General features: G+C 41.3%; 1 protein-coding gene across 13 annotated transcripts in view; it reads left to right on the plus strand.

Moving 5' to 3' along the window:
• TYW1 (tRNA-yW synthesizing protein 1 homolog (S. cerevisiae)) overlaps nt 1-21,681 on the plus strand; it is a 249,595-nt gene that overhangs the window by 97,569 nt on the left and 130,345 nt on the right. For all 13 annotated transcript variants that reach the window (XM_008981271.5, XM_008981274.5, XM_054252460.2 and 10 more), the window contains one exon: nt 12,339-12,448. In XM_008981271.5, the coding sequence (XP_008979519.3) occupies nt 12,339-12,448 (110 nt within the window). The remainder of the gene's footprint in view (nt 1-12,338; nt 12,449-21,681) is intronic.

Raw genomic sequence — 21,681 nt, forward strand, 5'->3', positions numbered from 1 at the left:
ACAAATTTGAATTGGTAGCACTAGTTTGAATTTGATACTTTGAATTGGTAACACTGTTTTGACTCAATAGTAGTCAAAACCTTGGCTCATACACAGCTCCCTTCCTCCTCTTTTATGTCACTGTCACAAATTACAACTTTATATACTGTATGCCCATTAACATAGACTCATAATTGCTGTTTTATAATCTACAAGACAAGATCTATTATCTCTTGCTTTTTAAATCATCAAGAGAAAAAATAGAGGAGTTACAATCCAAAAATACTGGCTGGGTATAGTGGCTTATGCCTAGCACTTTAGGATGCCAAGGTGGGTGGATCGCTTGAGCCCAGGGGTTCAAGACCAGTTTGAATATCATGGCGAAACCTTCTCTCTACAAAACATGCAAAAATTAGCCAGGCAGGGTGGTGCATGTCTGCAGTCCCAGCCACTCCAGGAGGCTGAGGTGGGAGGGATCATAAGCCTGGGAGGTGGAGGTTGCTGTAAGCCTTGATTGTGCCATCGCACTCCAGCCTGGGTGACAGAGAGAGACCCTGTCTCAAAACAAACAAACGAAAAGCAAACCCAAATAAATAAAAATCCAAAATACAACGATGCTGGCTTTTGTATTTACCTATGTATTTCACCTTTATGATGTTGTTCTTTGTGTATTTGTATAAGTCTGTCCAGTGTCCTTACATTTTTTTCTGAAGGACTCCCTTTGGCATATATTGTAGAGCACGTCTTCTAGCAGTGAACTCTCTTAGTCTTTATTTGTCCGTGTCTTAATGTCGCCTTCATTTTTGAAGAGTCATTTTGCTAGATACAGAAATCTGGAATGACAGTTTTGTTCTTGTAGCAGTTTAAATATATTCTCCCATTGACTTCTGGCCTGCATGGTTTCTGCTGAGAAATTGGTGGTTAATTTTACTAAGGATCTTTTGTATGTGATGAGCATCTTCTCTCTTGCTTCTCTCGAGTTTCTTTCTTTGTCTTATTCTTCCAACAGTTTGATTATAACGTCCCTTGGTGTGGATCTCTTTGCTTTTGTACTAGGTAGAGTTTGTTGAGCTTCTTAGTTCTGTGAATTCCTGTCTTTACCAAATTTGGGACTTTTTCAATAATTATTTCTTTACATGGTCTTTCTGTTTCTTTTTATCTCCTTCTGGAAATTTTATTATGCATATGTTGGTATGCTTAATGGTGTCCCCAGCTCTTTTCAATTTGATGGTGTCCCAAGGCTCTGTTCAGTTTTCTTCACACTTATTTTTCCTCCTTAGACAAGTGAATTCCAAATTGATTTGTCTTCTACTTTACTGAATTTTTTCTTCTGCCTGTTCAAATCTCCTGTTGACACCCTGTAGTGAAGTCTTCATTTCAGTTATTCTTTTACATTTTCTGTTTGGTTCCTTCTTTTTTTTTTTTTATTCCTGTGTGGTTTCTTCTTATCATTTGTATCTCTTCCTTGATATTCTGTATTTGTTTAGACATTGTTTTATGAGTACCCCGTACCTCTTTGTCCATGGTTTCCATGAGCTTTTGAGCATGTGCAAGATAGTTGACTTGAAGTCTTATTTTAGTTGGTCTAATGTCTCTGCTTCCTCAGGGAGAGTTTTTGCTAATATCTGCTGTGCATGGGCCATACTTGTTTCTTTGCATGCTTTATGTCTCAAGCTCAGGGGATAGCTCATGATTTCCGAGATTTCCTTGAACTCCTGGAGCCAAAGAAAAAAGTGGAAGAAAAAAAAGTTTTAGTCTTTGCAGATTGACTCTCTGTTGGCATGTTTAACATTCTTTTTCTTTTTTTGTTTTCTTTTGAGACAGGGTCTTGCCGTCACCCAGTCTGGAGTGTAGTGGTGGGATCTCTCTGCTCACTACAACCTCTGCCTCCTGGGTTCAGGCAATTCTCATGTTGCAGCCTCCCAAGTACTAGGATTACAGGCGTGTGCCACCACACCTGGCCAATTTTTGTATTTTTAGTAGAGACAGGGTTTCACCATGTTGACCACCCTGGTCTGAAACTCCTGGCCTCACGTGACCCACCTGCCTCGGCCTCCCGAAGTGCTGGGATTACAGACTTGAGCCAACGTGTCCAGCCTGAAATACTCTTTCAATGTTTAGCCAGGCAATTTACAACTCTGCCTCAACCTTTGCTTCCTGCTTGGCTAAGCCTAAGGATCGGGCATAGGTGGATGTTTAGGGTCTTCCTAGGCCGCTTCTTATCATGTATCCTGTCCAGTGTGTCTTTCTAAACCCCAGCACATGCAGGTGCTTTTCAGTGCTCTGGTTCACCAGATTAGCTTTGGTGCCCAGCTGTTCTTCCTGGGCATTCAGCTGTTTATTGTTTGCCTCAAACATAATGTTTTGCTTAACAGCAAGTTGTTCATGTACCTATTAAGACCTATGTTAGCCCTTCTACCCACTTCTAAAAAATTCTTCTAGAGTTTTTTGAACATAAGCAGAGAGTGAATGGTATAACAAACCTCTGTGAACATTTATCATCATATAGATAATCATATTCCATTCACCTATTTTGAGACAAATCCTAGCCATCATATTGTTTTATCAGTAGGTACTTCAACTGACAGATCATGTAAAATGTAAGTAAAAGGTCTGTTAAAAATAATGTAGCCACAATACCATCATCCCATATAAAGCTCTGTCACCTAGGTTGGAGTACAGTGGTACAGTCATAGCTCACTGGAACCTTGAACCCCTGGGATCTAGTGATCCTACTGCCTTGGCCACTTCAGTAGCTCCAGCTTCTGGCTTGTGCCACAGTGGCTATCCAATTTATTATTACTTTGTTTTTGGTAGAGACAGGGTCTTGCTATGTTTCTCAGTCTGTTCTCGAACTTTTGGCCTCAAGCAATCCTTCCCCCGAGCCTCCTAAAGTGTTGAGATGACAGGCGTGAGCTACCATGCCAGCCAGTTCTTTTACATGTATTTCTTCTTTTAGTAATCTAGGGAGCTGGTTAAAAAATAAGACACTGAAAGTATGTCTTAGGTCATCCTATTAAATTATTGGTTCTCAGCTGGGGGCAAAATTGCTATTTCTTGTCCCATGCGGAGACTTGGAACATTTGACAATGTCTTGAGATATTTTTGATTGTTAGAACCAGGGAGAGTGCTACTGGTATCTAGTGGGTAGAAGCCAGGGATGTTGCTAGACGTTGCCTAACGCATAGGACAGCTCTCCACAACCAAGAAACAGCTAGCCCAAAATGGCACTTGTCCTGAGGTTGAAGTGACCTGTCTACCGTGGTCTACAGTTACTATTCCAATGAAGGGGATTGCTGGAACATGGCAGCATTGAAATAAAATGTGACAAAAAATGTACTTTTTAGGGATAGAATAGTGCTTACAGGGTTCCAAATATTACAGGGTGAGCGCTTGCAAGACAAAAGTATGTCAGCCATGTGATTTCGTGGGCTGTGGTATTTGGATCACATTATACTTAGGTTGTAGGACAAATAAGCAAGTATTTTGTGTCCTGGTTTTTCCTGTTTCACAGTTTACAGTCAGTATAAATCCTAATCTCTTCCTAAGATTGCTTGCATAAGTAGTTGGTTTTTTCCAGGTCAAGATGCAAAAGAAATAACAGAATCTAAAGGGTAGTGCTCCTCAGTCTTGGTTTCTTGTTCGCAGCCAACAGTGCAGTCTTTCAGTTTCTTGAGCAATACATTCAGTCAGAGTTTTAGAAAGTAAACAGTATGATTAACAAATTTCTTAATAAGATTTTAGAAAGATCTAAGTAAGTGGAGATATTTCATTTGCTATGGCTTCTGGTAAAGAAGGACTAATATACAAGCTTTTAAATTTAGAATTTGCCATCTGTTTCAATGAAATATATAACAAAAATGTCAGAAAAAGTTCATTAAAAATTGATTTAAATGTTACATAATTGCTTTTATTATTGTCCTTTTCTTTTAGCAGATTCTTAAAATAGCCTCCAAGCCTCAGTTTTTCAACTATAAAACCCTGAACCTTCTTTACAGGGTTGCTGTAAGGCTTAATTGCTTGAGTGAGATTCTGTATATGACAGTGGGGTTTTTTTCTATTCTTTTGAGATGGAGTCTCACTCTGTCACCCAGGCTGGAGTGCAGTGGCACGATCTTGGCTCACTACAACTTCTGTTTTTCAGGTTCAAGCAATTCTCCTGCTTCAGCCCCCCAAGTAGCTGATACTACAGATGTGTGCTACCACGCCGGCTAATTTTTGTGTTTTAAGTAGAGATGGGGGTTTCACCATGTTGGTCAGGCTGGTCTTGAACGCTTGGCCTCAAGCATTCTGCCCGTCTTGGCCTCCTAGAGTGCTGGGATTACAGACATGAGCCACCGGACCTGGCTGATGACAGTGTTTTTAAACTACAACATGATGTACATAGATGTGATTTTTTTCAAAGTAGAAAATATGAAGTAGACTGTTAAGGATAGATAAAATTGTTATACCAATTTTCAGAAGGATATATTGGTTATTTATATGTATATATAGATACCACACATTCATTATTATGTGCCTCTTATTTCTGTTTTTAAAATTTTGTTTGAAAGTTTTATTTTTTGAAATTTTGAATTGAGAATTCTATCTGTTTTTCTTTCTCATGGTTAGCCTGAGAGGTGGGGGAAGGGTGGAGGAAAAGAGTTATATCTGTCTTGAAGAAGTAACCCAAAAAATCTTGATAGGCAGTTCTCCAAAGAAGATATACAAATGACCAGTAAGCACATGAAAAGATATTCGAATATCCAAAAAGTAGAAATACTTCAGATGTCCATTAACCGATGAACAGAGAAACAACATGTGGTGTATCCCTTCAAAGGAGTGTCACTGGCAGTAAAAAGAAATTAAGCACTGACACAAGCTGCAGCATGGACTAATGTTGAGAATATCACACTAAGTGAAAGAAGCCAGTCACCACAGACTGCATCTATAGTAAGACTGCATTTCTGTGCATTGCCTAGAACTGAAAAATCTGTAGAGACAGAAAGTAAATTAGTAGTTGCCTAGGTCCAGAGGGGATACAGGGATTGAAGAGTGACACCCAAAGGGACAGGGTTTCTTTCTGGGAATGAAAAAAAATGTTTAAAATGGATTTAGGTGATGGATGTACAACTCTATAACTATACCAAAAGCTAATGATGTATAAATTTTATTTAAATTTATGGGGGATTTGATAGTATGTGAAATTCTATTTTTTTTTTTGAGACAGAGTCTCGCTCTTTTGCCCGGACTGGAGTGCAGTGGCATGATCTCGGCTTATTGCAACCTCCGCCCCCCAGGTTCAAGTGATTCTGGTGCCTTAGCCTCCCAAGTAGCTGGGATTACAGATGTGTGCCACACACCTGGCTGATTTTTGTATTTTTAGTAGAGATGAGGTTTCCCCATGTTGGCCACGCTGGTTTGGAACTCCTGACCTCAGATGCCCTACCTTTCTTGTCCTCCCAAATTCCTGGGATTACAGGCTTGAGCCGCTGTGCTCAGCATTTTTTTTTTTTTTTTTGTAGAGTCTCACTGTCACCCAGGCTGGAGTACAGTGACATAGTCTTGGCTCACTGCAACCTTCACTTCCTGGGTTCCAGAGATTTTCCTGCCTCAGCCTCCTGAATAACTGGAATTACAGGTGGATGCCATCAGACCGGGCTAATTTTTTATATTTTTATTAGAGACGGGGTTTCACTAAGTTGGTCAGGCTGGTCTTGAACCACTGACCTCAACTACTTTACCAGCCTCAGCCTCCCAAAGTGCTGGGATTACAGGCGTGAGCCACCATGCCCAGCCGCATTATTTTTCATTGGGCTAAATAATATTCCATTGTGAATATTTATCACATTTCCTTTATCCATTCATCTGTTGATGGACACTTAGGTTGATTGCTGATCTTGGCGATTGTGAATAGCTCTGCGGTAAGCGTGAGAGTGCAGACATCTCTTCAACATACTGATTTCCTTTCCTGTGGGTGTATATTCCGTAGTGGGGTTGCTGGATCATATGGTAGTTCTAGTGTTCGTATTTTGAGGAATCTACATATTGATTTCCATACTGACTGTAGTAGTTTACATTGCCAACAACAGAGTATAAGAGTTCCCTTTCTCCACACCCTGGTCAGCGTTTTTTATTATTGGATAACAGTCATTCTGACTTGGGTGAGACGGAAGGTCACTGTGGGTTTGATTTGTATTTCTCTGATGATTAGTGATGTTGAGCATTTAAAAATATATGTTAGCCATTTGTATATGTTCTTTTGAGAAATTTGCCCTTTTTAAAATCAGACTGTGGGTTTTTTTTTTTTTGCTGTTGGATTGTTTAAATGTTTTGTATATTCTGAATATTAGTTATAAGGATACATGTGGAAATATTATTGGTGAATAGTTTGGAAATACTTCTGTCATTCTTTAGGTTGTCTCTTCACCCTGTTGATAGTTTTTTTTGTTTTTCTTTTGCTGTGCAGCAGCTTTTTAGTTTGATATCATCCTGTCTATTTATTTTTACTTTTGTTGCCTCTACTTTTGAGGTTTTATTCATAAAAGCATTGCCCAGACCAATGTCTTCAAGTGTTTCCTCTATGTTTTCTCCTGCTAATTTCACAGTTTCGGGTCTTATGTTTATGTCATTAATCTATTTTGAGTTGATTTTTGTATTTGATGAGAGATGAATGTCTAGTTCCATTTTTCTGTGTATGAAAATCCCATTTTCCCAGCACCATGTTGAAGAGATTGCCTTTCCCCAGTGTATTACCTGGGTGCTTTTGTTGTAAGTTGGTTTCCTGTAAATATTTGGGTTTATTTCTGGGTTCTCTATTTCGTTCCATGAGTCTGTGTGTTCGTTCGTATATCAATACCATGGTCCTTTGGTTACAATAGGTTTATAGTATTTTGTTTTTTAAGACAGAGTCTTGCAATGTTGCCCGGGCTGGAATGCAGTGACATGATCTTGGCTCATTACAACCTCCGCCTCCCAAGTTCAAGTGATTCTCCTACCTCAGCCTCCTGAGTAGCTGGGATTACAGTCGCCCGCCACTGCGCCTGGCTAATTTTTTGTATTTTTAGTAGAGACCGGGTTTCACTATGTTGGCCAGGCTGATCTTGAACTCCTGACCTTTTGATTTGCCTGCCTCAGCCTCCCAAAGTCCTGGGATTACAGGTATGAGCCACTGCACCTGGCCTAATTTTTTGAAATAGTTTGAAAAGAATTAATGTTAGGGGTGTGTGTGTGTGTGTGTAAGTTTGGTGGAATTTAGCAGGGAAGCCATGTGACCATGTACTTTTCTTTACCGGAAGACGTTTTATTATTGTTTTAATTTTGTTAATGATCTGTTAAGGTTTTCTCTTTTTTCCTGGTTTGTTCTTGGTAGATTGTGTGTCTACAGTTATTTCTACATTTCCTTTAGGTTTGTCAATTTTTGGTATACAGTTGGTTATAATAATCTTTAGTGATTTTTTTGTATTTCCATGGTATTGGTTGTAATATCTGTTGGGGTCTGGCATGTCTGCCGGGGGGCTGCCAACCTGTGGGAGTCCCTGAGACCGCCAATGTAGATGTCTTGTTCAACCTGAGGGAGAGAGTGTGCGGAAGTGAAAGAAGAAAGGAAAGCGGAGTCTGGAGGTCTGCATGACCCTAAGTCAGGCAGCAGCTTTATTTCTGTTGGTTACAGCTTTTATACCTTTTTTCTTGTTACATTTACTTTAGCTCAGCATTTACTTTAGCTCAGCAGAAAAGGGGGTAAACAGAAAAGGGAACAGAAACCACGTAAGAATAGTTATCAGGGGCTTGAGATAACAGCTTACAAAGCAGTTTAAAGGTTAATGTATGTTTTTTAAGAGTACACCGTGCGATCAAACAATGGTGTCCTCATGGTGGCTTGTTAATTATGTTTTCCATCAGGAGGTAGAGCAAAGGCTCAGCTCCTGAGAAAATATGGGCAGGGGTCCTTGCCCCTCTCAGGCATCTCAATTGCAGCAAGTCCGTTGCTTACACAGAGATTAAAGGGGATATGAAAGCAGTCAGCACAATGCCCTCGTAAACCGCAGGCCCTTGCTCTGTATCTTGTTTTTGCCTCAGTGGCTCAGCCTACGACCCTTGCCTCAACTTGACAGCCATCGAGAGCGGGGGAAGAGAGCAGACAGGTCCAGCAGCCAAAATGGGGCGAGTCATGCTACTGTCTCAAGCCTTTGGCGCGAACACTGCAGATATCCACTTTTTGTTTCTGATTATATTTATTCGGCTCTTCTCTTGTTTTTCTCGGTTAGTCAAATGGTTTGTCGATGTTTATCTTTTCAGAAAAGTAACTTTGTTTTGTTGATTTGTGTGTGTGTTTTCTTTGTTAGTCTGAATTTCATTTATTGTTGTGCTGATTATTGTTTTTTTCTGTTCTAGTAATTCTGGGTTTGGTTTGTTCTTACTTTTCTAGTTCCCTGAAGTGCATTGTTAGATTATTATTTGAAATCGTTCTACACTTTTGGTATATTTATTGTTATAAACTTCCCTCTTAGTGCTTTTGCTCTGTCCCTTAAGTTTTGATGTTTGCTGCTACTTTGATTTGTTTCAGTAAATTTGTAAATTTTCTTCGGCCTTCTTCCTTGACTCGCTGGCTGTTTGTGAGTGAGCTGTTTGGTTTCCATGTCTGTGTAGGCTCCAAAGTTCCTTTTATGACCGTTTCTTGTTTTATTCCATTGTCCAAAACGATACTTGATAGGATTTTGATTTTTTTAACATGTTTTTGAGACTAGTTTCATGGCCTAAAGTTTGGTCTACCCTGGAGAATATTTTATGTATGGATGAGGAGAATGTGTATTCTGCAACTGTAGTGTGAAATATTTTGTCAGTGTCTGTTAGGTTAGTTTAGCCAGTGGTTTAAATCTGGTGTTTCTTCATTGATTTTCTGCCTAGGTGATCTGTCCAATGCTGAGAGTGTGATGTTGATGCCCCAACGGTTATGGTAGTGGAATCTATCTTTCCCACTAGACTTAATGTCTGCTTTCTAGCTCAGTGCTCCAGTGGTGGGCACATAATATTTACAATTGTTATATCCTCTTTCTTAAGTGATTCCTTTATCAATATACAATGACCTTTTTTTTTGGTCTCATTTTACATTTTGTGACTTGGTCTGTTTTGTCTTATACAAGGATAGCTACTTTTGCCTTCTTTTGGTTTTGGTTTGTGTGGAATATACTTTCCCATCCCATTCACTTTCAGTCTATGTATATCTTTAGAGGAGAAGTGAGTTTCTTGTAGTCAGCAAATAGTTGGGGTTTTTTTTAAAATTCATTCAGCCAATTTATATCTTTTAACAGGGGAATTTAATCCATTTACATTCAAGTTATTAATGATAACTGATAACTTATTCGTGTTGTTTTATATATTCTTTGTTGCTTTCTTACTCTCTTACTTATTTTTGCAGTTTGGTGATCCTCTGTAGTGGTAACATTCGAGTCCCTTGGTGTATCTGCCTTACCAGTGAGTGTATACTTTTGCGTGTTTTCATGATGGTAGTTATCATTCTTTCATCTCCTGATTTAGGACTTCTCTAAGCTTTTGTCTTAAGGCCAGTCTAGTGGTGATGAATTCCCTCAGTTTTTACCTGTCTGTGACGTACTTTATTTCTGCTTCATTTCCAGAGATAGCTTTGCTTGGTGGTCTTTTTTTTCTTCTTTAGCATTTAGAATAATATATCGTCCCATTCTCTCCTGGCCTGTGAGGTTTCTGCTAAGAAATCTGCTGTTATTTTTATGGCACTTTCCTTACATGTGACATGATGCTTTTCAATTGCTGATTTTAGAATCTCTTTGTCATTGTCTTTTGACAGTTTGACTATAATGTGTCTCAAGGAGGTTTTTTTTTTTTTTTGACGTTTAATCCATTTGAGGGATGTTGAGTTTGCTTGATCTCTCCCCAAACGTGGGAAGTTTTCAGCTGTTATTTCATTAAAATCGATTTAGTTTTCCATGTCTTTCCCCCTGTTCTCCTTCTGGAATTTCTAAATGCAAACATTTGTTCATGTATTGGTGTTCCATCATTCCTGTAGGGTTTTTTCCTCCTGCTCCTGCTCCTCCTTCTCTTGCTCTTCCTTCTCCTTTCCCTTCTTTTCTTCTTTCTCCTTCTCTTTCTTCTTCTCTTCTTCTTCCTCCTCCTCCTTCTTTCTTCTTCCTTTTTTTTTCTTTTTTGGTCTGATTGGATTACTTTAAAAGTTCCATCTTCAAGTTCAGGCATTCTTTGTTCTCTTTGATCTGTTATGTTGTTGAAGCTCTCAGTTGTATTTATTTCATTCATTAAATTCTTCAGCTTCAAGTTTTTTGTTTGGCTCTTTTTTGCGATATCTATCTCTGTTGAATTTCTCATTTAGATCATCACTTCTTTTCCTGATTTCATTGAATTCCCTATGCATCTTCTCTCATCTTCTCTCTGAGTTTCCTTAAGATCATTATTTTGAATTCTATTACAGGCCTAGATTTTCCTTTTTTTCAGGTCTGTTACTGGAGAATTATTATGTTTCTTCGGGAGTGTCATGTGTTCTCGCTATTTCATGTTTTTGTTTTTTTCTACATTGATATCTGCACATCTGGTATAACAGCCACCTCTTCTACTTTTGCGGAGCAGTTTTCATAGGGAAACACTCTGTCCTGGCGAAGTATTCTGTAGTGTTGGTTGAGTGTGTTGCTTTGACTTGTCTTCTAGACAGGCACAGTAGTATAGTCTCCGTGTGATTTCTTTGGCTGTAATCGGTGCCTGTAGTTCCTGTGAGTGCCTCACTGGCCTGGACTTTGGGTGTTTGTTGGGGCAGTGGCTTGGCTTTGCTAGGGGCAGTATTGCTGGGCTTTCTGGTCCATAGATCCTAGGGGAGCTTGTGCTATTTCTGGCAGCTCCACTGCTTACGGTAGTAGTGCTGGTTTCTGGGCAGGATGTCTTGGGCTCTGGGGGGACTGTGGGGCACACGGTGGTTCTTCCTGTCAGGAGGGTGAGATGGGTGGCAGTGGTGGACACTGGAGAGCTGGTCCCTGGGCTCTGGCATTGTGTCTGTCTTGGGAGTGGTCTCCTTGCTGTGCTGCCTGTTTTTTTGGATTTCAGGGTTCTTGGTTATGGTTATATCACTAGGTATAGCTTGGGTTGTGGCTACCCAAAAAAAAAAAAAATTTTTTTTTTGTTTGAGACAGAGTCTTGCTCTGTCGCCAGGGGCCAGGATGGAGTGCAGTGGTGCGATCTTGGCTTACCACAATCTCGGCCTCCTGCGTTCAAGCAATTCTCCTGCCTCAGCTTCTTAAGTTGCTGGGACTACAGGTACGTGCCACCATGCCCAGCGAATTTTTGTATTTTTTGGTAGAGACGGGGTTTCGCCATGTTTGCCAGGATGGTCTCGATCTCTTGACCTCGTGATCCGCCCACCTTGGCCTCCCAAAGTGTTGGGATTACAGGCGTGAGCCACCATTCCTGGCCCAGAAGATTTTATCTAACCCAAAAGATTACAGAAGATTGTAATTTTCTGTATGGCCATGGAGTGATGACGGTGGGACCTCAGGAATATGGAGATACAGGGGCTTTGGCTCCCGGGGCAAGATACACTCTGGCAGTGGTTTTGGTCCCATAATGGCATTTGTGTTGTAGCTGCTTAGGTCCCAGGTGGCGTTTCTTGTCCTTTTCCCAGGCCTGCATCAAGAGAAACACATTCTCAGGTCCATTCAGTGTGATTTCCAAGCAAGCATCTCAGCTGTCCTCACTCACTTCATGAAGTTGACCTCGATGATAGTAACATGTGGTGACAGTTTGCCTTGTCTGTGTACGCCACCACAGTTTTTGTTTTGTTTTGTGATGGAGTCTCACACTGTTGCCTGGGCTGGAGTGCAGTGGTGTGATCTCAGTTCACTGCAACTCCGCCTCCAGGGTTCAAGTGATTCTCCTGTGTCAGCCTTCTGAGTAGCTGGGATTACAGTTGCCCACCACCACGTCCAGCTAATTTTTTATATTCTTAGTAGAGATGGGGTTTCACTATGCTGGCCATGGTGATCTCAAACTCCTGACCTCAAATGATCTGCCCGTCTCTGTCTCCCAAAGTGCTGGGATTACAGGCGTGAGCCACCGTTCCCACCATGTATGTCCTTGGTTACGATGGTTAAAGCAGCAGAGAGTGTTCTGTCAACCTGTCATTGGAGTTGAGTCAGTTAGATGACCAATATCTCTGGAAAGAGTTGAGTGATTTCTCTATCCACCCCTCTCTGTTAGGTGTCATGATTTAAAATAAGTTGGAGAATACCACTATAAATGGTTGAACTCTTAGGAGGAAACCAGTCCTGATCTTGTGATTTTTAAAAATGGATCACTTCATCATTAATGCCTCGTTCAGATCTTAGAACTTTGCCTCTTGTTCCTAGGCACCACACCAACCCAGTGGGCACTGCATGGCGGTGGAAGATGGACCAGCCTGAAATGATCTTGAAGGAAGCCATCGAAAACCATCAGAACATGATTAAGCAGTTTAAAGGTATTTATCTTCCTCCTACAGCAGAATGCTAATGCCTGCTAATAGTCTGAATCAGATTGGCAGAATTGCCTCTTTGATAGGATTTTGTCCCCGTTGGCAGATTTTCCTATCAGGAAGTGAAAACTTTGTGGAAGTATTGTGTATATTTTGCCTTTTTAGCTTTGACATCCAACATGATGGAAGAACTAAATATTTACAGTGTAATAACTTGGCCAGACGCAGTGGCTGACGCCTGTAATCCCAGCACTTTGGGAGGCTGAGGCGGGCAGATCACCTGAGGTCAGGAGCTCAAGACCAGCCTGGCCAACATGGCAAAACCCCATCTCTACTAAAAATACAAAAATCAGCTGGACGTGATGGTGGGCGCCTGTAATCCTGGCTACTTGGGCGGCTGAGGCGGGAGAATTGCTGGAATCCAGGAGGGGAGGTTGCAGTGAGCCGAGATTGTGCCACTACACTGCAGCCTGGGTGCCAAGAGTGAAACTCCATCTTAAAAATAGATAAATAAACAAATACAGTTTAGCAACTTAAAATATGGTGCATTCCACTTGAAAGCTTTACCTGAGAATGTACCATCAACTTTCTTATAAACATTTACTGTTGTTCTGTTTTGCTGAGCTGAGCAGCCTTTGGAATGGATTGTAAATTTTAGGTTAGTGGAAAGTTTTAACTAATGCTAGTGATGGGAAAAAATTTTTTTATGAATGCCTTATTCAAAAAAGGAGGGATAATATAAAAAGCAGTTTCTTCCACATAATGCATAGTGATGTGGTCAAAATTCAGCCACTGCATTTTTTGAATTTCCTAACTTATTTCTGCCTTGTATTAACAAATATTTGACTTTACTAGAGGTCACTGGTTCTCAAACTTTATCATGCATCAGAATCATTTGGAGGGCTTGTTGAGACAGCTTGTTGGTCTCCTTTCCCAGAGACTGGACAGGTAAGCCCAAGAGTATGCTTTTTTTTGTTTTGGACAGGATCTCACTCTGTTACCCAGGCTGGAGTGTGGTGGTGCCATCTTGGTTCACTGCAGCCTTCACTTCCGAAGCTCAGATGATCCTCCGGCCTCAGCCTCAGTCCCTGAGTAGCTGGTGCTACAGGCACAGGCCACCACCCACCCCTGGCTAATTTTATGTAAAGATGGGGTCTAGCTATATTGCCCAGTCTGGTCTCGAACTCCTGGACTCAAGCCATCCACCCGCCTTGGCCTCCCAAAGTGCTGGGATTACAGGTGTGAGCCACCCGAGAATGTGCATTTCTAACAGGTTTCTGGTTGGTGTTGGTGACATGGGACCGCACTTTGAGAACCACTACTCTACCTGTGATGGCTTCATAAAGCAACAGCTGGAGGCGATGAATCGAGATTGGTTAGGTTCCCTGTTGAATCTGTATGCTCAGGTCTCTGCCTACCGCTGGTGACTCCTTCTCTCCTGTCATATGCAACCGTTAAAAAATAGTTACAGCCAAGGCTGTTTTGATATAGGCACTTGTAGGGCATTAACAGCACATCTGAGAGTCTTTAGAAACCCTAGTAATTAGCATTCTGAAGATCGAGTGATTCTTTTATGTAAGGAAATTTGTTCTGTTCTGGCCACTCATTCCTAATATTACAATACTCCTTACCGCCTGATATGGCTGGACTTACTGCCCATCACCCAAATCTCATCTTGAATTGTAATCTCTGTCATCCCTATATGTCAAGGGAGAGACCAGGTGGAGGTAATTAATCATAGGGGCCCTTTCCCCTTTGGTGTTCTCACGAGATCTGATGGTTTTATGAGGGGCTCTTCCCCCTCTGCTCTGCACTTCTCCTTCCTGCTGCCTTGTGAAGAAGGTACCTTGCTTCCCCTTTACCTTCTGATGGGATCGTAAATTTACTGAGGCCTCCCCAGCCATACTGAACTGCGAGTTAATTAGACCTTTTTCCTTTATAAATTACTCCGTCTCGGGTAGTTCTTTGTAGTAGTGTGAAAATGGACTCACACTTATTTCTCATTATTATGAGAATAATATGAGAAATTATGTGAGAAATGGAGAAAAGCCATGCAAATAATGGTTCCAGATCAATAGTTATTTATTACAAGATAATAATAAGTCAGTAGGTCGAGTGCGGTGCCTCACGCCTGTAATCCCAGGACTTTGGGAGGCCAATGCAGGCGGATCACCTGATGTCGGGAGTTCGAGACCAGTCTGGCCAATGTGCTGACACCCCATCTCTACTAAAAATACAAAAATTAGCAAGGCAGGTGGCATGTACCTTTAATTCCAGCTACTTGGGAGGCTAAGGCAGGAGAATCACCTAAACCTGGGATGGAGGTTGTAGTGAGCTGAGTTCATGTGCCACTGCATTCCAGCCTGGGTGACAAAGCAAGACTCCATCTCCTAAAAAAAGATAATTAATAATTACACTTTTATTCTTTATGAATTTTCTAGGGAAAGTTGACTTGTACATATTTGTGTCTATCTGTGTGTGGGCTGAATTTTTTTTTGTACATTTACAAAGATGCTAATGATTATTTTAATTTCTCATCTTGATTTTTAGTTTCAAGCATTTTTTTTGTTGGCAGGAGATAGGGAACAGATTTCTCTCTCTGACTTGGATAAAGCAGTGTCTTCTACCAGTGTTTTGGAAAGTTAAATGAAACTTTTGGTAAAGAACGAGGAAGCCCTACATCTGGAATTTGACTGGCTTTTCCTAGACTCATTGTTGGTTTAGTTAATAATTGATTGTTGATCTTCGGATAAGCTATGGGTCTTTTTAATAAATTTCAAGGCAAAGTCTTATTTTCCTTTGGATAGTGTGTTAGAGTTCTCCAGAAAAATAGAACCAATGGGTATGTATGTGTTTGTGTGCGTGTGTGTGTGTGTGCATGTGTGTGGAGAGTGAAACAGAGACTGAGATTGGGATTCATTCATTCATTTTTAGGAGTTGGCTCATGCATTTGTCAAGGCTCAGCAAATTCAGCATCTCATAGGGTGACTGGCAGGTTGGAGACCAAGGAAGTGTGGGAGTTCAAGTTCAAAGGCATTCTCTTGGCAGAATGCCTTCTTGCTTGGAACAGGTCAATCTTTTTATATTAAAGCCTTCGAGTGATTGGATGAGGTCCATCCACTGCACATTATGACGGGCAGTCTACTTTACTGAAAGCCCACCAATTTAAATGTTAATCTCATCCAAAAAACACCATAGAAACATCCAAAATAATGGCTGAACAAATATCTGGGTGCCGTGGCCCAGACAGGTTGACACACAGAATTAATCATCACAGATAGTAATATCAGAAGCAGGAAATGCCAGTATTTTTATTTTTATATGAAGTTGATTTTTTGATTGAGTGCTTAAGGAGCTAATGGGATGACGATCGAGGAAGTGTGTTTCCTGGACATCCTGGAATCTCCCTGAAAGAACTGTGTCTCGGGCCGTTTTTGTGGGGAGGAAGCAGCCTTCCCCTGAAGAATAGACGTTCCTTTCTTTATGCTGAGATGTCCTTTTGGTGATCTGAGTTTTGATAATAATTTTTCTGACAGGAGCATTTTTGCAAATGCAATTTAAATGGATATTTGTAATGAATAAACCATGAGGTAGACTTTATTGATGTTAATAAAATGCATTAGGTGAGTTCCATGACGGTGTGTTTTTCGTTGTCTGCTGGTCCTGGTGAGGGGCTTGTCCTGTGCAGAAAGGGATGTCCAGTAACCTAAGGCTTACGTTAATCAGCAGGTATCTCAAATGGTTTGTCTTTGGGTTCTTAAGGTGTAAGGAAAATAAAAGAGTTTGAACACGTAGATTCTCTTGAGGGATGAAGATGCAGGATAGCAGAGAGAAAGAATAGAGCATGTCTATGGCTGCCAAGTAGGCATTAGGATGCATAAGATGGACGGAATTCAACAACTGCCACGGATTTCATTCTTAACAGCGATATTTATGTAGTATCTATTTTACCCTGGTAATTCCTACCACGATTTTTTTTTTCTTATCTGAATTGATTGACTTGGTAACATGTTACGTGTCTGTGTATTTAATCAGCAGCAAATTTGCTGGAAGGGTTTTCAGAGTGGAACTAGTTGATATTTGTGCATTGCTGCTCTTCAGGTTAGTAGATCAATTTTTCTTTAAGCTAGTAGAAAGCAGGTGCATGTCTAAAGGTGTTTGGGTGTAGACAGGCCAGCACATAGGCATAAGAAGCTTCATTTGTTTTATTTTTATTTTACTTTATTTATTTTGAGACAGGGTCTCGCTCTGTTGCCCAGGCTGGAGTGCAGTGGCAGCATCTTGGCTCACTGCAACCTCTGCCTCTTGGGCTCAAGTGATCTTCCCACCTCAGCCTCCCAAGTAGCTGAAACTACAGGTGAACGCCACCACGCTCAGCTAATTTTAAAATTTTTTCTGGAAATGTGTTCCCCGCCTGTATTGCCCAGGCTGGTCTTGAACTCTTGGGCTCACATGATTCTTCTGCCTGGGCCTCCAAGAGTGCTGGGGTTACAGGCATAAGCCACCATGCCTGGCTCTCATTTTGTTTTACATTTTCACAATGAATGAGAGATCCCTGATTTGCAATTTTTGGACCCTGGTGACTGTTTGTTTAATGCTCTTTTCTGTGTTCTAAGTTAGATTAAACAAGCCATTACTTTTTGAAAATCTATCTTATTGCTGTTAATAGTCATAGTGAATCTTGCTGTGAAACTATATGATAATAGAAAAGAAAACCTAATTATAAAAGGGTAAAGTACATAATATGTAAGAATCCAGAGCCCTTCTAGAAAACTGGTGGTAGTCTGTAACATTTCAAAGAAAAAAATGTTATGTAATTTCTTTTAAAATGATAACTGACAGCATTATAGAATTTTATCACTTCAGAATATTCATTGTATTTTCTGTTTTCTTGGCAGCAAGTAATTTCAACTGAAAAAGACCCTAAAGGGATAGGGCCTTATTCTGTTGCTCAGGCTGGAATGCAATGGCATGCATAGCTCACTGCAGCCTCAAACTACTGGGTTCAAGCAATCCTCCTGCCTCAGCCTCTCAAATAGCTGAGATTACAGCCACATGCTACCACACCCAGCTAATATTTTTAAAAAATTTTTTGTACAGATGGGGGTCTCACTATGTTTCCCAGTCTGATCTCCAACTCCAGGACTCAAGCAGTCCTTCAGCCTCAGCCTCCCAAAGTGCTGGTGTTAGAGGTGTGTACCACTGCACCCGGCCTTAATTTTTATTTTAATAATTATCGTATCTGTGGGAATACAAATTTCAGGCTTAAACAGAAATGCTTGCAAACAGAATTGTTGTATAAATTGGCAATTATAGGCAATTTTCAGAGGCTTGAAAGCATTTCTCTCGTAGTTGGTGATACTCTGGGTATCTCCACTTTGGTCTCTTTTTGGAGATCCACTCTTAGCTCATTAATCATTTCCCTCACTCTGGCTTGGAGTTCTTTGCTTTCTACTGTGAGTTCCTGCCCTATTAGGAAGAACACCTGCTGTCTCTCCTGGGTCTGGTTCAGTTGGGTGTAAGGTGGAACTGGCTATGGATATCTTTGCTTATTGTCGCAGTTCCCCACCTGTAGCTAAGTGGCCAGTCCTGAGCAGCTTTGGAAGATAATCCCTGATGTTTTCAATGCTTCTTTGTTTTGTTTTGTTTCTTTTTTGAGATGGAGTTTCGCTCTTGTTATCCAGGCTGGAGTGCAGTGGCACAATCAGCTCACTGCAACCTCCGCCTCCTGGTTGTAAGTGACTCTCCTGCCTCAGCCTGAGAGCTGGGATTACAGGCATGCGCCACCATGTCCGGCTAATTTTGTATTTTTAGTAGAGACAGGGTTTTTCCATGTTATTTAGGCTGGTCTTGAACTCCCGACCTCAGATGATCCACTCACCTTGGCCTCCCAGTGTGCTGAGATTACAGGCATGAGCCACCGTGCCCGGCCTTGTGTTCCTAATTCTGAGGGCAATCATTGTCTTTTCAGTTATTTCACTGGTTTATAAAAATATCTTTCTTTTCATGACCTTTATTAGCTTTCCTTTTATATACATACAAAATTAACTTTATATTGATTAAAAGTGGGTCAGAATTCCAGTGCCACTCAGTATCTATTCAAAATGCTGCCTGCCCTCTTCTAAGTACTACCATGGCAGGGAGAAATTGTTCCCAGAAAATAGGGCTGAGGTTTCTTTAGCTCAGTTTTCCATCCGTTCAGGAAATATCAAGTGATTGCACATTCTTTTTTTTTTTTTTTAATATGTATTTTATTGCGTTTTAGGTTCTGGGGTACATGTGAAGAACATGCAGGATTGTTGCATAGGTGCATACACGGCAATGTAGTTTGCTGCCTTCCTCCCCATCACCTATATCTGGCATTTCTCCCCATGTTATCCCTCTCGAACTCCCCACCCCTTGCTGTCCTCCCCTTGTTCCCCTCAACAGACCCCAGTGTGTGATGCTCCCCTTCCTGTGTCCATGTGTTCTCATTGTTCAACACCCGCCTATGAGTGAGAACATGCAGTGTTTGATTTTCTGTTCTTGTGTCAGTTTGCTGAGAATGATGATTTCCAGATTCATCCATGTCCCTACAAAGGATACGAATTCATCGTTTTTGCATGGCTGCATAGTATTCCATGGTGTATATGTGCCACATTTTCCCTGTCCAGTCTATCATCGATGGGCATTTGGGTTGGTTCCAGGTCTTTGCTATGGTAAACAGTGCTGCAATGAGCATTCGTGTGCATGTGTCTTTATAGTAGAACGATTTATAGTCCTTTGGATATATACCCAGTAATGGGATTGCTGGGTCAAACAGAATTTCTATTTCTAGGCCCTTGAGGAATCGCCACACTGTCTTCCACAATGGTTGAACTAATTTACACTCCCACCAACAGTGTAAAAGTGTTCCTGTTTCTCCACATACTCTCCAGCATCTGTTGTCTCCAGATTTTTTGATGATCACCATTCTAACTGGCGTTGCACAGTCTTTATTAGGATTGTCCTCGGTACTGAAGTTGCAAAGACGAAACAGACATCATTTATTACTAGGTGTTTTTATCTATACTATAGGCTAGAAGCGAAGTATTGCAAGAAATGAAAGATCTCCAACAGGTGGTTTCACAAACTAGGTATGCTAACATACACATCATAAAGAAAATGCAGAGGCAGGGAAGAGAACAACACCTGTTAATTGTTTTCTGAAACTTATTTATGAAAACCTCAAATGGAGTATCTATATCAAACATATTATCTATGACTCTTAGCCAGGATGGGTTGTTGGGAAGATTTTTGGCCAGGAACTGCATTGTTATGAGAAGAAAGAAGAGAATGTTTTATTTCTGTTCGGCCCAAACTTTAGAAATAGTAATAATACATAGTGAGCATTACATCATGTTTATTTGTGTCTTATTTGGTATATCGCTATGGCATTAGGATGAAAATTTTGGGATCTTAAGTTCTGGTCTTGTCATCTTTCAGTGAGATGAAGTATGCTTGTTAGTTAATCTGCTGAGTGTAATTGTGATTATCCAAGATGAGGAAGCTATTCAGGATAAGAGAAATGTCAGATAAACTTGCTTATCCAAAAAATCCAAAGAATTACAATAAAAAAGCAGACTTTAGTTGTGAAAGGGTTAAGATTTGGGCACCATGAAGAGAACAGATTGTGTGTGTGTGTGTGTGTGTGTGAGAGAGAGAGAGAGACAATGAGAAACAGCACCATAGATTTGTGTTGAAATGTACTGTGTCTCTTGTTCCCTGGACTGTCTTTTCTCCAGGAACACTTCCCAGTAGAAATTTAGAGGCTGTTTCAATTTCTGTCGTGTTTCCATTAGGACAGTGCAAGAAGACATGACGTTCAGCCCTTGTTTTTGGAAGGGTCACTGGAATAGCCTCTGGTGGAGAGCAGGAAATAGAAACGTGCTCTTAGGAAGGGGGCAACCAAGGCTTGATGTGTGCTTCTCAATGCCTTAGTCGTGAGACAATCAGAATAACTTAAAAAAGTTCATCATCAAGGATTTTTGTTTTGTTTTGTTTTTGTGATTGTCTAAATGTGCGAATATGATTATGATATTTTTATTTCTGGTTTCTGGAAAAGATGGCATTGGTGTCTTTGCTCTTGGGTTTCCTCCCTTCCTCCCTGGCTGCTCTGTGGTGTAGTGTCCATTTTGATCCCTGTTCCTCTCCCTAGAACTCTTGAGTGTCATGGGACTCGGTCGGTGGTCCTCCTCCCTGTCTTATTACTCCCAAGGCTTTCTTTGTCTGAGCTGACGGCAGTTATGTTGCTTGGGCCAAGAACTTTGCAGGAATCATCGACCCCTCTTGCTCTCTCATACCCTACATCCAATCCATTTGAAAATCCGTCTTGGCGATACTGAGGGACTATGTTCACTTCTCTTCCCAGGTCCGCAAGGGGCTGGTTTCAAAGGCAAGAACTTCCCAGTGCCATGCCTCCATCCACCTCCCCATCCAGAAACCTAGAGTTCTTTGTTTAACTTTGCCATGCGCAGGCTGGGTAGAAAGTCCATGTGAACTTCCTTTGTTTAGAAAGCCCGCCATAAGCTCTGAGGGAGGAGGCTTTGATTGCGAGCCAGGCAGCCAATCCAATATCAGAGTTGAAGATCAGTCACTCCAGAGGAAGTGTGGAAAGGCTCCTCCCACTGGGCAAGAACTTGAATGGGGTGGGAGTAACTCCAGGGTTAAAATCCCCCTACTCCCTTACCTATAGGGACTCCATCTCTGGATCCCCTCTCACGGCAGCGTGGGTGCGTGCTCGTGCTCTCTCTCTCTCCCTCTCTCCCTCTCCCCCGCCTTCTCTCCCCCTCTCCTCTCTCTGCCTAATAAATCGCCTTTCTTCAAAGCTCTTTCTGTTCGATACTTACTTGAACGATATTACCAAGCCGCCAGGGTCCTCTTCCCTCTTCTTGTGTGAGTGACAGCCCAAGAACCTCAGGGCACATCCCATCAGGGAGGGAGCTAAGCCTCCCCCATGTCCCACGACCCCAGTTACAATACCTTCATAGTAGAGCCAGCTGATCGACTTTGCCACTTCCCCTATCATGCCACTCCACTGTCCACCTTGGTCCAGGCCACAGTTTCCTTTTTATATTGTATTATAGTCTGTTGGCCAATTATCCTCCCTCCTTGCCCCTCTGTTCTCAATGCAGAACCCGATGTGATCTACTTGAAACAAAGGTCAGTTTATGCCGCCCTCTTCTCAGAATGCTGCATTGGCTACCCACGTCACTCAGGTT

This window comes from Callithrix jacchus, chromosome 2, assembly GCF_049354715.1.
Source record: "Callithrix jacchus isolate 240 chromosome 2, calJac240_pri, whole genome shotgun sequence".
Taxonomy (NCBI): domain Eukaryota; kingdom Metazoa; phylum Chordata; class Mammalia; order Primates; family Cebidae; genus Callithrix; species Callithrix jacchus.